The sequence below is a fragment of the Rhamphochromis longiceps genome, linkage group LG4 (assembly GCF_057381845.1).
Source record: "Rhamphochromis longiceps isolate RC_006_pf linkage group LG4, R_longiceps_female_GT1.1, whole genome shotgun sequence".
Taxonomy (NCBI): domain Eukaryota; kingdom Metazoa; phylum Chordata; class Actinopteri; order Cichliformes; family Cichlidae; genus Rhamphochromis; species Rhamphochromis longiceps.
In genome coordinates, this window is record NC_140560.1 from 14724975 (window position 1) to 14741910 (window position 16936).

General features: G+C 42.1%; 3 protein-coding genes across 3 annotated transcripts; 1 reads left to right on the forward strand and 2 right to left on the reverse strand.

The window, feature by feature from the left end:
• On the forward strand, positions 1 to 2563 carry atp5mf (ATP synthase membrane subunit f). Its single transcript, XM_085403449.1, has 4 exons — positions 1 to 48; positions 971 to 1078; positions 2209 to 2325; positions 2450 to 2563. Exons 1-4 carry the CDS (start codon positions 33 to 35, stop codon positions 2476 to 2478), a joined length of 270 nt encoding a protein of 89 aa, XP_085259575.1. The 5' UTR covers positions 1 to 32; the 3' UTR covers positions 2479 to 2563.
• Positions 2564 to 2647: 84 nt separating this feature from the next.
• Positions 2648 to 6305, reverse strand: cpsf4 (cleavage and polyadenylation specific factor 4). The gene is made up of 8 exons (XM_085403448.1): positions 5901 to 6305; positions 5709 to 5759; positions 5071 to 5223; positions 4875 to 4970; positions 4644 to 4737; positions 4339 to 4411; positions 4020 to 4178; positions 2648 to 3263 (listed from the first exon to the last, which is right to left on the reverse strand). The coding sequence occupies exons 1-8, from the start codon at positions 6001 to 6003 to the stop codon at positions 3195 to 3197; spliced, it is 798 nt and encodes a 265-aa protein (XP_085259574.1). The 5' UTR covers positions 6004 to 6305; the 3' UTR covers positions 2648 to 3194.
• Positions 6306 to 8739: 2434 nt separating this feature from the next.
• shmt1 (serine hydroxymethyltransferase 1 (soluble)) lies at positions 8740 to 15643 on the reverse strand. Its single transcript, XM_085403450.1, has 12 exons — positions 15526 to 15643; positions 14761 to 14903; positions 14469 to 14614; positions 14255 to 14370; positions 13986 to 14146; positions 12224 to 12305; positions 11873 to 12085; positions 11628 to 11741; positions 11414 to 11536; positions 10015 to 10131; positions 9398 to 9508; positions 8740 to 9309 (listed from the first exon to the last, which is right to left on the reverse strand). Exons 2-12 carry the CDS (start codon positions 14851 to 14853, stop codon positions 9137 to 9139), a joined length of 1449 nt encoding a protein of 482 aa, XP_085259576.1. The 5' UTR covers positions 14854 to 14903; positions 15526 to 15643; the 3' UTR covers positions 8740 to 9136.
• Positions 15644 to 16936: the final 1293 nt, after the last annotated feature.

The following is a 16936-nucleotide window of genomic DNA, read 5'->3' on the forward strand; positions in this document are numbered from 1 at the left end:
TTCCTTGCAGCAAACCTTCTGCACCGGTCAAGATGGCGGACAGAGCAGGTACCGTAATGTGCCTTCTCCCAAAAAAATATTGTCCTGTTTTTGTTTTATATGTCATCATCTTGGCATATAACGAGGCTTTTGGGGACTGAGGGGTGTTTTCTATCAGACAAGCCGTGAATTCGTCACTTGAAGGTCTTTTTCGGACTGAAGGCCTCGCTAAACCCTTTGAGTCACGTCAAGGACTTTGCGTGTCATTGGCGGATTTACTGTGAAAATAAATCTGCAGGCCGCTTTTTTACATTTAACTGCACCTTTCAGAGTGACCTACAGCTTGGATGAAGCTCTAATAATCGTGCTGTTGATAAACGTGTCGATTATATAACGGTTTCTTTAGCTAGCTTGCTCGGTAGCACGCAAACACGGTGCGATTAGCACAAACTAGGATGGTCTCTTTGACCAACTTTAATTGTAAAAAAACATAAAGAAGAACTTGGGTGCTTGGGTGCCTTGTTGTGTGCTTTATGGTGTTTTTGAAAAGCGGTCCAGCAAACTTTCATTCATTATGTCATCACAATCGGCTACACACACCTGGTAAATTTCAAACTAGCTCCTAGCGAGTCGGCTGCTGTGTTTTGAGTGTAATTGAATTACTGCGACGACTGAAAACATGTTAACAAGTTGTTAATTATTTTGCAGAATTAAGAGCTTCGGTTTTTAATTAGTCTCCGTAACTCTTAGCCTGATAATTATTTGAAAGGTTAATAGTTTATTGGATATTTTTTTAAAAAAAAAGTCAGAAAATATGTAGGGAAATTACAATTTTGTATCCTCGGTACACGATGTTGCCACTTTTTGTCTTCTTAGACAAGCGGTTTAAACGTGTTTTTAGATTGCTAATGTTTGTAATTCAGTGGCATGTTTTTATTCTTTGTTGACAGTGTGCATTTTCAGTGATGACGCTCTTTTTACGTGTTTTTAGTTTCCTTAGCTGAGAAGCGGCTGATGGACGTGAAACTCAACGAGCTGGGAGCCTGGCTTGGAGGTCGAGACTTTACTCCCAATGGCATCCTCTCAGCCATTCGCAGGGGTGAGTACATCTTGCTCCGACTACTTCTGGTGGGCAGGAAAAACGTTTTTCTTTTCTTTTTTTTTTTTATCTACTGGAACTTGGTTTTTAAACACTGACTGATTATTTATATACATTTTTTTCAGCTTGCACTCTCTTCCTCACCTCTTATGCACTGTCGGTTGCTTTGGATCTTTGACCCCCACATATTTAAACCCATCCACATTAACTACTTCAGCTTATTGCATCTTTATGGTTTCACCTGTAACGCATCTGTTATGTAAGGAATGTTATTTATGAGGGCTCAGCTCTGCCTTTGGCTAGGCGCTTCCTTAGTACAAGGGTCCTGAACCTCTCCAGTGACTTTATCAGAAAATGGATATGTATATAAAAATAAACAATGGCTTTGTGTGTGAATATTTCAGTTTTTGGCATTGATCAGATGTCCAACTCCAGGCCTCGGGGGGGCCAGTGAGGCTAAATTACCACCTCAACATGTCTTGAAGCTCTCAAGAGGCCTGCCAATGAACTAATCATTTCATTCAGTGGTGTTGACCCAGGGTGTTATCTAAACTCAGCAGGACACCGGCATGGAGTTCGACACCCCTGATCTAAAACACTCTTTACATTTACCAGCAGTACAATTGTGTCCTTAAACACAGATTCTTAAAAAAATATTTTACGATGTGCATCATAGCTCATGTTTATCGCCTTGATTTTTGCTGAACCTCAGTAAAAATGGTCAGCATGGCTGTGTAGTTTTAACTCTCAGTTGGTATGGATTCCAGATCTAAAAACAAAAAAGTGTGAGGGGAAAATGGAATGATTTCTTCACTTTCACCACCAAGTATTTTTAATCTAAAGCTGGACTTTAGTTAAAATTATGTTGAAAATTGACTGTTTTAAAGTTTTTAGATTTCACTTTGATATATTGTCTGCTTTGTGGTCTTTTATTTTTTTGAATCACAAATTGCTGAAAAATGTCTCTTGACAGTAAAGGTTGCTGACCCCTGTGCTAGTAGCTTTACTTATACTTGGGACACTAATTTGAGAATCTGGCCTCAGTAGTAATTAAGGTCACAGAATGAGTGCTCCTCTTGCATGTATTGAATACTAAACAGGACACTTGACCATGCCGTTTTCTCTTCTAGGCCATGACAGATACTACAACAAGTACATCAATGTGAAGAAGGGGGGCATCGGTGGTGTAGCTATGCTGCTCGTGGGCTACGTGGCCATCAGCTACTTATGGGAATACGACCACATCAGTAAGAGAAACACTCGCTTACAGAGCCTCTTTTCTTTCTTTGCACTCCTGTCACAGTTAACCTCACTGGTAAAAAAAAAAAAAAAAGCTAATATGTTAAACGACTTCTGCTTCTTTTCTTGTAGAACACGATCGCTGGAGGAAGTACCACTGAGCCCCTTCAGGAACGCGTCAGCTCTTTCTATCCTCGGCTCTGTTCATATGTGATTGTTGTGACCAATAAAAAATAAGGATAAGGATTTACTGTTGTGAGTGTACTGTGTAAATCTCAGAAGTGGCTATGAGAAGATCAGAAGTGAGGGGTAAAAAAAATTAATAAAATCTGAAACAAGAACATTTATTTGTACAGACAGAATATGTTCAGACTGTCAACAAAGCGTCTCTTCCAGCTGCTCTGCACTACCGTACCTGCCACACACGGCTGCTAAACAGAGGCTGAAATGTCCAGAATGAGACCGTTGTAGCTAGTGTGGATTTGGGCACTGAGTACAAGCTAAATTACATTCCTAAGATGTTTATCACATTTGTTCAAATTTTTTTTTTTTTTCCACGGTCAGACTTGGAACATAGCAGTGGCAGTTGCAGTCACATGACCTGAGGAACAACAGCACCTGTATTGGTGTTTGCAGCAGTCTGGACCCTGGGAGTGACTCTTCAAAGTCACCTGTACTGTACAAACCCAGCAAATCAGGCCGGATGACCTTTTTTCTTGTCACTTTCATGTGTCCACAGGCCCCCCTCCCACTGTCCGTGTCTGTCGGGCAGCAGTTAGTCTTTAAGAAACACCAGCATGTAGAGCAGTCTTCCCCATTCTCTCTTCTGCTCACATCAGGGGTGGTGCGCTACAGCACTGAGGTGTTCGGCTGAAGGTTACTGACCACTCAGGAAGGCGAGATGGCCTTTAGTGCATTTGTTGGCATAGTGGCCCTTCTCGCCACACTGCAGACAAGAGGAAGACGGAAATGAAGCAATTAACGACATTTACTGCATGTTCCAGTTGTTCCCAGTAGCGAGGGAAAAAAAAAAAAAATCCTCTAATTTTAAAGGAGATTGTTTTAGGGGTGTTTTCCCTTCATTATTTACAGTCATATGTGCTGTGAGATTGGTGGCTCTGTTAAAAGTGTACAAGGTTTAAATAATGATATCAGTGAATGTCCAAGTAAATCCTATAACCCAAAACCCCAGGCTGTTGGAACAGCTGCTCCACCCACATTCATACATGTTCAGCATACAATTTGCAAGAGACAGCCAATCAGAAAAAAGTGGGAAGCAAACTTAAAACTGATGATTCCAGATTGTGTTTGAACTGAGGAGCCAGACTCTTGTGCACATTTTTCATCCCAAAGAGATTTGTGTCACCGCCTTTTGCTTTTAGGCAAATGTGTAAAGTACTACACTGTGGAGAGCCAAGAAATTCAGAAAATTGTTCCCCTTTAAGAAGCTGGATAAATTCACAAGAGCACCAGTGATCCATCTTATTCAAGGCTCACTGCAACCACGCAGAGGAAACCAGTATTATAGGTAAAACCTTACAAGTGCATCTAAACTTGAGAAAAGTCTGGTTTTAATGATCTAAATGTATGGCCGGTGCATGCTTTGGCAATATAACCAACCACAGTTTGATTAATGATTGCAATTACGACCAAAGCGAGAGACTGGCATAGCTTTAATCACACAGATGTACAGCCGACTCACCTTGTAGCAGGTGACTTGGTCCAGCGGACGAGGCCCTCTGTTGGCATTTAGATTGTTCTGCTGAGACACAGTAGTCGTGTTGTTCTGCTGCCGCTGGGCTGGGATGGAGTTGGTGAGCTGGATTAAGGAGAGCGACGAGCGACCAATGGTAGGCACGGGCTGCGGCAGGAGGCAAGCAGAGAGACTGTTTTCACTGTGCACCTCAGCAACAGGAACGAACAGTTAAATAGAAGCACCGAGAGTCATGCTGATTCATCCTGTGAGATGGATCCACGCCGGCATCGGGATGCATCATTCGAGTGTTTGTGTGCATTCTTACCTTTGCCTGGTTCTGGTTTTGCTGTGGGAGAGGAGGCTGTTCAGAAGCGCCCATAGGCAGCTCAAATCGGGGGCTGTGGAGGAACATCAACGTATAATTTACGTTACTGCAGGGTGAAGTCTCAAAAAACTTTTAATCCAGCTATCCATCATTATAAAATCAAACAAAGACCATTTATACTGGAGTGTAATGTAATGAAATTCCTGCACAATTGCTTGGCAGATTTAACCAACTTAATGTGGAGCAGCGGTCCTATCAGGAATCATACCTGTTGTGTAGGAAGTAAATGTAAAAGGACTACTTACTGCATAAATTTACAGGACTTTCCTTCTGGACAGAAGCCCACCAAGTAGTTCACACAGATCACCCTTCTGGTATGTCGGTGTCGGCAGTCAGGACCTGAGGTAAGAAGACGGAGACACAGATGAGGACAAATAATAAGACGTATTATGTTTTTCTCCATTTAAACCACAGAACAGACAGGCTACGTCTATAAGCAGTGGGTTTGTGGTATTAGTACCAGAATTTGACCTTACCGTGTTTGCAGAAGCCTCGGTCATACCAGGGACAGTCTTTGATCTTGGACTCTGGATCTATGTGTAGGAAAGGACACTCCTTGTTGCTGCATTCACCTGTGAGGGTCGCAGAACAAAACATTAATCAGTACGGCATTCATCTGACAAGATCTGTGCAAAGTTTAACCAAATAAATGCACTCATGATGTCAACTCACCGAACTTTGAGTAGAAGTAGCATTCAGGCATCTTGGTCATGTCGTATTCGTGGAGAAACTCGCACTGGTCTCCCTTCTTACACAGACCTCTGAGCCAGTGCTTACACACCACTGTCTTCTCTCCACTGATGTGACGGAACGGACACATCCCACCTGTGAGACACAGTGCGCTTTGTGACCTTCTCCTCATTAAGACACACATGGCTCTCAGTGTCATGCTGATCACTTAAAACACAATTTAGTACTTTAAATTTGGACATTTTGAGATCAGCAGAGACTGGCCTAATGGCAGGGATTGAAATGGTTACAAAAGTGATTAATAAAGATGGGGGGGGAAAGGTCATTTCCCTTGAAGCTATTAGAGGAGTAATATAATTCACAACATTGTGAAAATGGGCTATTCTTGGAAATCAGTGAGGTGCAGGCTACTGTAGCAGTGTGTAAACAGTATATCTAAGGCTGTATTTAGACATGAGAGGTCGAGCTTGCTTAAAAAAAGGTCAACCAGCACCGATCTGTGCGTTTGAGTGGCGTGAAGTGTCTAAACTTTAACTTTACGGAAGTTAAAGAGTTCATTGTTGGGGCCGTTCACGCTGCAGTGACATCACCACAGAGTTGAGACCATGTTGTGATTTTACCTTTCTGACACGCAGCTCTCATGAAGAACTCACACACAGCAGACCCGGACTCTGCAGAGACACACACGATCACAGGGTCAATGAACATAAGTAGTCAGTGGCGGTCAACTCTCCCCTCGTCACTTTTACCGTTAATTCCGCTTAAGGTTAACCCGCAGCGGGCTTAGTACCAGCTAGCATCCCAGCACTTACTATCCATGCCGGGGAAAGGCAGCGGCTGGGCTCCCAGCTGCTGCTCCACGGCAATCTCCAGGTCAAACTTGATGTGGTCCACGTTGGCCAGTAAATCCTGCATGTCCCCTGCAGTCTATTCACTCCTCCGATCAGATAAATGTCCGTTTCGGTTAAGCTAGCTCGAAGTCTAGCTACTAGCTACCAAGTTCCCTCTCAGCCTGCTAAGGCGGCTAGCCAAGCTAACTGATAAGTTAGCACCAAACTCCGATACCGAGAATACAACAGATGCCGTAGTTTGTAGGTCTAATGTCGGTTTTAAAGACAAGCCATGGACACGACCGGCCCGTAAATGTTTGTATGTCCCCGAACTACTCCTTGTTCTGTGTGGATGATGGGAGGCGCGCAGGCTGACCTCCGACCTGACAAAATCAGACAAGACTAAACGATCGCAGAGCGCTTCGTTAAATCCACAACTCAACAGTAAGTTTCAGTTTTTCCACATGATGAAGAAATGCTGCTTTAGTAAAATCTGTCAGCATTTCTCTTTGGGCTTAAACTGTAAGAAATGAGAAAAATTACAGGAAAAAACCGTGGAGCCAAAACAGAAATTTCTATAGTCGATCATTTGTAATCTGAATGTAAGAGCATTGAAATCAGAAATTACTGTAGTGTAGCATGAATAGCCAGGGGGGAGCTGGAAGGAAAAGATGTAAAACTGATTACATTTGGATTCTGGTGCCCCTTTATGTCTGACACCATTGGTACAAAACAGGCCCGACAAGGTTTTATTCAGCTTCACTGAAGTGTTTTTTTTTTCTTTATAAAATCCATCGCTGTTGCTTTCGTGCATTTATTATGATTATTATAGAGCTTCTCAGTGGGAAAGCTGAGGGTACTGGGATGTGTTATTTTGATCTTCAATGATTGATTGATTGAATCTTTATTTTGAACATGTTGAAAAAGTACAACAAAATAGAATTAAAAGAGACAAATGAACAAAGCAAAACAAAAGGAAAACGAGCAACCACAACTCCAATTAACGTTCATGTTCAAAAAGGAGCAGGAAGAAGCATAAGCTTATTTAATCCCACCCCTTTTCCACTATCTAGTATCAATAGACTACAGAAATACCTCATTGCAATTACATTATATGTTATGTGTAATTTTTTTTTTTTTATATACATATATGTTTCTATCTATCCATACATACGTATATACACACATATACACATCATGTTGAGCAAAACCTGATTTTGGCTCATTTGAACCCAAACACTAATCAACACTTCTCAAACCGAGCTTGTCTGTTGATGGAGTTCAAATTCAACTTTTATTCGCCACATGCAGTGGCAGGTTGCCCTGCAGTGGAATGCAGGGCAACCTGCCCCCCGACTTTACACACACAACACAGACATCACATAGGGATACAAGTCAGAGAACGGTTGCATTACAGAAAAAACAATGAAATATACACTACAATGGGAAAGTACAAGAGGAAAAAAAGAGACCTCTACTCATACTGGGCTATAGGAGGACAGCATGAGAACAGGAAACAAAAAAAACTCCTCAGGACAGAAAGCACATAAATGTCCACAGTACAACATTATAGAGCACGTGACGAGCAACAGGGTTGGGTAGGGGAAAGGAGTAATCCCAGGCAACACAGCAGCCATCCTGCCCCTCGCCGTCTCTCCAGTGCGGGTCCAGACCCGCCTCGTGTTCCCAGGAGGCAACAAGCATCGAAGGCATTGGAAGGGGAGGGGGGATGTGTGAGTGCTTATCAGTGTAAGTGTATGTGTGTCCGTGTCCATAGTTCAGCTGAGACAGTTTCCTTCGCCCTACCAGGCTAAGTAAACAGTCTATCAGTCCCTCCAGGGCACTTGGGCTCACCCGAGCCCAGACTTCTCCTTGAGAAAAGGGTGTCAATAGCATTCAGAGACCAGTTGATCAAATCCATAATTCTCTTTTAGGTTTTAGAGAACAGACTGTGAGAGAGTGTTCCAGGGAAAGTAATACACACGAGACAAGACAAGGACACAAGAGGCTAAGCAGGGAAGATAAGGGGAAGGAGGAGAGGAGAAAAGTGCGACTGCAAACAAGATTCTAATCTAAAATAATCAAATGTATAGATTAAGAAAATTTTAAAACCCCCAAACCAGTGATTGTACCAACATTTGTAGTTTTCAGTAGAAACATATCAGATCCTTGTTTCCAATAAAATTGGGACACCACGTAAAATGTAAATAAGGTTGTTTGTTTAATTTAAAATTGGTACAAAAGCAACATATGAAAGGTAGAAAATTAGATATTCTTTTTTTTTTAAATTGGATGCCAGCAGCATGCTATGCTGTTTCAGTGTTTTCTAATGTCCTGTATCACCTGATCTTTCAGGATTACTGACCGTTTTTCCTGAAAGAGACTATGTTATAGCATATACAGATTCATACAGCAGTATCCAGTTTGAGTGAAAATCCAAGTCCAGGATATCTCTTCACTGAGAATTGTACTAGGAAGAAAAAAATGTCTACTGGAGAAAACTTATTTTCACCCTTTGAAACCAACGTCCAGGTTTCACAGGAACACAGGGTCTGGATATTCGACTCTCTGTGGACTCGTTCTCATCAAGGTGATTTGAATTTTAATGACCCCTTAACTTTTATTCTACCAGAATTTTCATTTGTCCAGTGCTCTTGTAATGACATTCCAGCCAGCATCAGCTGTTTTTCTATTGCTGCTAAATCAAGATTATTAAACCACTGTAAGCTTCCAATATCTACTTTACTTAATCAGAGTCCAGAGCACTGATGTACTTAGACTGGGGGAAAAAATAAAGCAAAACAAAACATAACAGCTGAGGTTTCGTTCATTCTTAGTTTATTCAGAATGTAATTATTTTATTTTCAAAGTTGTACTTACGATACTATATACTGAAAATGTGGTAGTTTGCTACAAAACCTCTGAAGTGTAATCTTAATAAAGATGAAAGTGAGATTTCTGATGAGCTCAAAGCTTAAATATGATTGTAACACCCGACCATGAAGCTAAATGGAAAACACGTAAAAATGGGAAAGGCTCAGTAACAACACAGAATAATTCGATGGTTATTAAATCTGTTTGAACAGAAATCGTGTCTATCCATGCGAACTGTGAGTCGACAGTCAAAATAAAGGAAAAACAAAAACCCAGCATCATATGCCTTCGTACTAATCTTCTTGAATCATCCGTTCAGCTGCATTTAGAGTCTGAACTGCGCTCTACAGCTCGGGTAGACCTGGCATTGGGAATTGTCCGGCGAAAGCCTCCACCTCAACCCTGATCTCCGCTACCCGCTGCTGGAACTTCTCTCCCTGGGATAATGCCTGAACAAACACCTTCAGAGTGGCTTTGGGATCCAGACTTTTCTGCACCTCCACAGTCAGTTCAATGCCTGCGGAAGAATGGAAAGCATGGGTTATTTACATTTTGTTTGTGAGAAATCTTTTTATACCAATTCCTCCTTTAAAGAAATAAATTACCTCTGTGGATGAACTCAGCCACTTTCCTGAAGTCATTCTCCACCAAGCCTCTGGAGGTAAGAGCCGGCGAGCCGAACCTCAGGCCGCTAGGTCGCAAAGCACTTTTATCTCCTACAAAGATGTACGAGAAAAACTAAGAATGGGACTTTGCAGAGACACCAATCAAGCAAAAATGGGATCTATCTACTTAAAAAAAAAAAAAAAATCTTATTGTACATCTTTAAATTTCACTTAACTTACAGTTTAACTACTGATTTTATCTACTGTTCTGAGTTTATCTACTGTTTTTTTTTAATCAATTTTAAATCATGCTTTATTGTTTTTGTTTTTTAATTTCTGTGTAAAGCACTTTGAATCACCTTGTTGTTGAATTGTGCTATATAAATAAACTTGCCTTATTCCTCTGCTTCTGAGCATGTTTATGACAAAAGAATTTCCCTCAGGATAAATAAAGTTCTTATCCCATCTTAAATATGAAATGTTCCTTACTTGCCATACTCGTGTATGGAAAACTACTTTGCCTTACACACACACACACACACACACACACACACACACACACACACACACACACACACACACACACACACACACACACACACACACTCACTAACTACCTGGACAGGTGTTTTTATTACAAGCAATGGCACATGCTTCCAGGACCTTCTCTGCTCGTCCTCCATCGGTTCCCTTGCTGCGCAGGTCCAGCAGGATCAGATGGTTGTCAGAGCCGCCTGCACATTAAGAGATTACAAAAAGGAACATTAGATGAGCATGAAGCTACAAATCATCCATCCACCTTTTTAACCCCACTGAGATAGTGGAGCGCTACACACTGGGCAGGCTACTCCATCACAGAGAGATGATCAATCATTCAGGCTCACTCAGGCTCAGGATCATCAGTTAAGTCAATGACCATATAAGGCTGATGCTGTAATTCAATTTTAATGAATTGATATTTTCCCCCTTTGCACCTACACGCTGCTGCACTCTCGTCTTCCAATCAAAGCAGTGCAGCAGATCTTTCATTAGGCATTTCAAAAGCTATCGTTTTCTTCTTCTGAAAAAGACTCAAAATCAGTTCTTTTGAGAGCAGATCCAATTTTAGGGAAAAGAAAGTCACATGGTGCAAGATCAGGCAAATACAGAGTGTGGTGTGGACCAAAGAACCTTTCAGAGAGAGCAGTGTGGGTCCTGATGAAAGAGGGAACCATTTTCCAACAGTTGTAGCCTCTTTTTCTTCACCCTTAGATAAAAATGTTCAAGAACCCATTTATAATAGAGTTTTGGTTCAATCCCTTTTGTTAATTCCTCTAGAACCCCGTCCTCTAATCCATAATTATGCTCTTAATGTCAAAGAAAACCGTTAACACAGCCTTGAACTTGAATTCTTTCATCCTTGGCAACCCAGGTGATGTCCAACCTTCTCCAGATATAAATACTCCGGATTTGCTTCAATTTGTTTCACGAGTTTATCCCAACCGTGGGATAAACTTTGCCTAAATGTCCTTCATGTTGTGCAAAGATTTCCCTAAGTCTCTTTGTTGATGGACACATTGCTGCAATCATTCTGACGCCTTCATTTGATTTGTTTTCGAACACTCGTTCTTGGGCATCCATGGTGTTCCCCGTCCTCGGCATCCTCCGAAACATTCACAGGATCTTTACTGCCACGCAAACACACATGAACATGCTGGCCTTCTGAAATTTATAAACAACCCTCTCTTTTGAACTATATATAAGGGAGGCTTTATAAAGCATCGCATGCACCATGTCTCATGTTCACATAGGACATCAATCAAATAAGATTGAGCAGGGATGGATGGTCAAGTTATTGCGGGATTGGAAACTTCAAGCCTCTTTTACTCTGAAGAATGAAAAAATAAAAAGTAAAGGGGCTTAGTTATACTTTTTGCATCCATGTTGATTGCTCTTCTCCCACTCAGTGTATTTTCAGCTGGCTGTCATGGCAATTTTCTCTTCCACTTGTCTATTATGGTGCTCTGCAGTACTTACCGGTGACAATCTTGTAGCCATGGTCAATAAGAGCGCTGGATAGAGCCCTGCAGTTAGCGAGAACCTGCAATTGATAGGCCTTGAACTCTGGTGTCATGGCTTGCTTCAGAGCTACAGCAACACCTGCCATTTGTAGGAAAAGAAACAAACAAAACATGAGCCCAGTGAGAGACATGAAAATTAGTAAAAAGCGAAAGTGGAAGAAAATGATGACCTGCGATGGCGTGGTTGTGCGGTCCTCCCTGCAGTCCGGGAAACACGGCCTGGTTAATCAACGACTCCAAGTTGTACAGAGTCTCTTTTCCTTTGGCATCCACATTCCGCACTCCTGAAGAGATGGAGTGAAGACGAGAAAGAGGAGAAGGTCAAATAAAAATAGTGAATTCACAGATATCAGTGTGGGGAAGAGCAGATTTACAACAAGACAAAGGGAGAAAAAGCTTCAGGTCCGTTTTATACCTTTTCTGTAGAAAATAAGCCCAGCACGGCAGCCACGCAGTGTTTTGTGCGTCGTCGTGGTAACAATGTCACAATGCTCAAAGGGTGAGGGCACCACTCCGGCAGCCACTAATCCACTTATGTGAGCCATGTCTCCCATCAGATAGGCACCGTTCTCATTAGCAATCTGCTTCAAGCGGGCATAGTCAAGGTTGCGAGAATAGCAGCTTGTTCCTGAGAAAGACAAAAAAAAGACAAAGTGTAGAGATTTTCTTTTCTTCCCCCGACAAATACCCTCAGATTTAAAGTTCCCAGTCACTGCTCACTGATGCATAAAAGTAAAAAGATAAAAACATAGGAGGGATGAACTACCTGCGATGATGAGTTTAGGGTGGAAGAGTCGTGCATTTTCCTGCAGCCTGTCGTAGTCGATGTAGCCAGTCTCTGGATGGACCTGGACAGAGAAGCAGCAGACCACATCATAACCAGGAGAATAACCTCCTCCTAAACATCAGCAAGACTAAGGAGCTGATCGTGGACTTCACTACAAAGCAGGCGAGGAATTACAAACCCCTCATCATCAGTGGCACGCCAGTGGAGAGAGTGGACAGTTTCCGATACCTGGGTGTCCACATCACTCAGGACCTGTCATGGTCCTGTCACATCAACACCCTGGTTAAGAAAGCCCGTCAGCGTCTCTTCTTCCTCAGAAGACTTAGAGACTTCCATCTGCCACTGAAGGTGCTCAAGAACTTCTACTCCTGCACCATCGAGAGCGTCCTGACGGCAAACATCTGCACCTGGTTTGGGAACAGCACCAAGCAGGACAGACGAGATCTGCAAAGGGTGGTGCGCTCGGCCGAACGCATCATTCAATCAGAGCTCCCTGACCTGCTGTCCATCTACACCAAGCGGTGCAAGTCCAAAGCTAGGAAGATTATGATGGACCTCTCCCATCGCAACAATGGACTCTTCTCACTGTTGAGGTCTGGGAAGCGCTTCCGCTCCCTTAAGGCCAAAACAGAGAGAATGAGGAGGAGCTTCTTCCCCCAGGCTATTCGGGGCCTGAACCAGGTGTAGGACTGGACTCTCCCACACACGTCACTATAAGACTGGACTCTCACACACGTCACCACACGCACCACCACACATTTCCTATAATCCTATAATTTATAATCCTTATAATCTTTATAATCTCTTCTGCTATTTGCACATTCTTTACTGTAAATTCCTAAGTTAATTTGTAAATTCTGTAGGAAACTGTAAATTGTAAATATTGTAAAACTTTCTTCTGTCATTTAATGGTCGGGCATTGTACAGCTACAAGCATTTCACCCCCATGTCATACTGTGTATGGTTGTGTGTGACAAATAAAATTTGAATTTGAAACCAAAATATAACACCTGCTATACATAAGATGAGGACAACACCACATAGTTGGACTTTGGATAAAACTTGAACCAAAGTGAAATCAGTTGTTTTGATTTTGCCCACATTTACAAACATAGACAGCCACAGCAGATACTGATCAATTTTAATGAATCTGACGATATTTTTTTTCAGCATGAATGGCATCACAACCCGTGGGAGATTCAGTCAAACTTCACAGATGTGTAGTTCATTGAGTCTGAAGTACTCACTGGTGTTACAGATGGTGTGCTCCCACCACAAGGTGATTTCTAGTGCTCACTTTTGTTTCCAAAAATCTTATCTTTGACCTTATACACCACCTTAAACAGCAATATCTAGTCAGCCGATCTTATGACTTTAATTGAATGAATTTAAGTATGTAGACATGATCAGCGCGACATGCTGAAGTTCAGATTGAGCATTAGAATGGGGACAAAAAGATGTTTTAAGTGACTTTTAATGTGGTATGATTGTTGGTCTGAGTGTTTCAGAAACTGCTGAGTGAGTGGCAGTTCTCTGATGAAAAAGCTCTGTCACTGTCAGAGAAGAATGGCCAAACTGCTTTGAGCTGATAGGAAGGGAACAGTAACTCAAATAACCGCCTTGATTCTGTGATTTGTCCCAGCTGTCGTGAGGAAATACCAGAGCACATCGCATCTTTGAGAAATTTGTTCCCAACTCCGACAGAGCCTTTTGGTTCCCGACCATACGTGCACATACATACCTTGTATGGCATGGACTCAAAGAAGATTGAGGTTGCCGAGATTTTTTTCTTCTCAGTCATGAAGCCGTGTGTCAGGTGACCTCCATCTGGAAGATCCAGCCCCATGATCCTGCCGTGGGGCTCCACAACAGCCGTGTAGACGGCGAAGTTTGCAGGTGACCCTTACAGAGAAGCACAAACAGTATGACAGTAAGTGACAGGAGCACGGCAGATGTTGCATGCCAACGGGTGTAGTCAGACTCAGATTTAAATGCATCCATATTTGATACCCGAGTATGGCTGAACGTTGACACCCCATTTCTCCGAGTCCAGACTGTAGGCCTCCAGTGCTCTCTTCTGACAAAGTCTTTCTAGCTCATCGATATGCTCCGTACCACCGTAGTACCTGTACACATGAATCATGCTCACCATTACAAATAATGTTCATAATGTTAATGCCACACTAATGAGATTGAGCCAGTTGGGATTTTAACTAGATTGTACCTCTGGCCAGGATAGCCCTCGGAGTATTTGTTGTTCATACAGGAACCCAGCGCTTCAAGAACAGCTCTGCTGGCAAAGTTCTCAGATGCTATCAGCTCCAAACCGTACGTCTGCCTGTGCTTCTCTTTTTTAATAATGGAGAACACCTGAACACACACACACACACACACACACACACACACACACACACACACACACACACACACACCTGTTAGGTGGGAACTCTCAAAGGCCCATTATTAGGTACACGTTTATTAGGTAATTTGATGTTTTACCTCCACTAAACACAAACCTCTGAGTCGTTGACTGCCAGCGGCTCCAGCAGCATCTTGTTGTGCGATTCCCATTCTTCTTTGCTTATATGATGGGCGTTAGATAAAGACATGATTGCTGTTTTTTTCTTGGTCTCACAAAGTGGAAATCTAAAAGATGAGACTTTTACACAGACATAAAAACAAAAACAATATCAATTTGAAAGAAATGAACATCTGTGTGTGATGACACAGCATGCAGACAGCGCTGCTGACAAACTGGCCCTACAGATGCTCCATTATTGCAGCACAAAGCCTCAGACAAAGAGTGAATATGCAGCAGCACACCACCCCTGCTACAGTATTATAGTGATAAGGCTAAACTTTGAACCATAGCACTGCCCAAAAAGGTCACTGAACTACACAATAAGCCGCATCACTGGTTATTTTGTAACCCAGATAACAAGCTCACTGCTCCATGAAATCCACAGCTGCCAGATCTTTATCAGACTGTCTCTCCTCATGACAGTCATGCATCTGTGCAGCGCATGCTTCTCATTACATCTCCTGACTGACCCAGAAAGACAGCAACAGCTGTTCAGTGCACACGCTGGCTAAATCTGAACTGAGAGGACCCCTGAACACATCATCAAGTTTAAAAAACACAAAACGTGAAAACTTCTACCTGCAGAGCTAATCTGCTTTAACGAAGGTTAAAGTGCAAAACACATTTACTTCTCCACATATTTTCTCCCTGCTCGCATTAACATTACCGTCCTCTGTGTGTGAAACTTTAACCAGCTCACCGTCTGTGGAGACTCCCGCGCTGTCAGCCGTACACTGAGCTGAAGTTCGAGCCCCTGAGCGCCAACAGTAATATCAGCTTCACAGCGGAGGGTAAAGTCCGCCAAACTTCCCACCAATCAGCGCATCGCTTCTTCTTCGTTTGCTTTTTATCCTGCGTGCTACATTCTTTACTGCCACCTTGTGCTACGGGCACAGACATGAAGACGACTGTGAGGAAAAATGGAGATCAGCTCACCGGACACATTATTAGGCACACTTATTAGCATGCTCATTAACTAAAAAAAATCTAATCAGCCAATCACATGACAGCTCATCTCCATCTCTAGATCAGGTTCAAAGTAACCATCAGCACGGAGAAGAAAGGTGATTTAAATGTCTATTCTGAGGATTTGCTGTGATATTCCCACACAAACATATGTAGTTTACAGAGAATGATCTGAAAAGGGGAAAATATCCAGTGAGCAGCAGTTCAGCTAACCCCCTTCCACCGTAGGAATCTTACAGTGGACTGAAAGCAGGAGACATTGCATTGGAAAACTTTGCAAAGAATTTTATTTCTTGTAAATGTAGTCATTAATAATAGGAGGGGTTGTGGGTTGTTGTTGTTTTTTTACTTACCTCACATTGGCCATGTTTAGTAGCTGCTTTTCTGGATTTTTAATGTACAATTTTATATTCAGTTAAAACAAACATTACTTTTGTCCTTGTGCCTTACTCCTCAGTCCCTCACATAGACCGGTGTCTGTGGAAGAATCCCAGCAGATCAGCAGTTTCTGAAATATTCAGGCCAGCATGTTTGGCACCAACAATGATGCCACATTGAGTCACTTAAGTCACCTTTCTATCCCATTTTGATGTAATTCAAAATCAACAAATCAGTGCATTCCCAAAAGCACTGATTTGCTGCCAAGTGATTGGCTGATTAGATAGTTGAAGTTAATGAGCACCTAAAAAGATGTACCCAATGAAGTGGCCAGTGAGAGTATATCTATGCATACCATGATGAAGAACAGCTGTAAAATAGCACTTCTCATATCTAACTTTGGACTGTTGGTGCCACCACAAACACACGTCTAACAGAAATCACATTAATTGCATATTAAATCGTCCACAGTTAAGATCAAAGGATAGATAAATGTGATTAATAGCTTCAGTCATTTCAGTTCATTATAAATGTATAACTCCCAAAGAAATAAATTATATTTTCATTGATGCATCTTCTCATGTGTATTTAAACGCAATTCTGTATTTTTCTACAGTTTTGCATCTGTGGTTTGACTGAAGCTTGTAAAATGTTATTTGACTTTTGTGCGTCTTTATCAGTCTCTCACATCATTGTGGTGGAATTTGTGTGGGCCCACTTCTTAACTCGTGAATGACCTTTCTTACTGCAGCATGACAGACTTCAAA

Coding starts and splice junctions, on each gene's coding strand:
- cpsf4 (XM_085403448.1), bottom strand. CDS start 6,003: ATGCAGGATTTACTGGCCAACGTGGACCACATCAAGTTTGACCTGGAG. Junction 4,738..4,874: donor CCGAGGCTTCTGCAAACACG/GTAAGGTCAAAT, acceptor TTCTTACCTCAG/GTCCTGACTGCCGACACCGA. Junction 4,412..4,643: donor AAGTCCTGTAAATTTATGCA/GTAAGTAGTCCT, acceptor GTTCCTCCACAG/CCCCCGATTTGAGCTGCCTA.
- shmt1 (XM_085403450.1), bottom strand. CDS start 14,853: ATGTCTTTATCTAACGCCCATCATATAAGCAAAGAAGAATGGGAATCG. Junction 10,132..11,413: donor TGGCTACAAGATTGTCACCG/GTAAGTACTGCA, acceptor CTTAATGTGCAG/GCGGCTCTGACAACCATCTG. Junction 9,310..9,397: donor GGCTGAGTTCATCCACAGAG/GTAATTTATTTC, acceptor ATTCTTCCGCAG/GCATTGAACTGACTGTGGAG.
- atp5mf (XM_085403449.1), top strand. Junction 1,079..2,208: donor CCTCTCAGCCATTCGCAGGG/GTGAGTACATCT, acceptor TTTCTCTTCTAG/GCCATGACAGATACTACAAC. Junction 2,326..2,449: donor ATGGGAATACGACCACATCA/GTAAGAGAAACA, acceptor CTTTTCTTGTAG/AACACGATCGCTGGAGGAAG.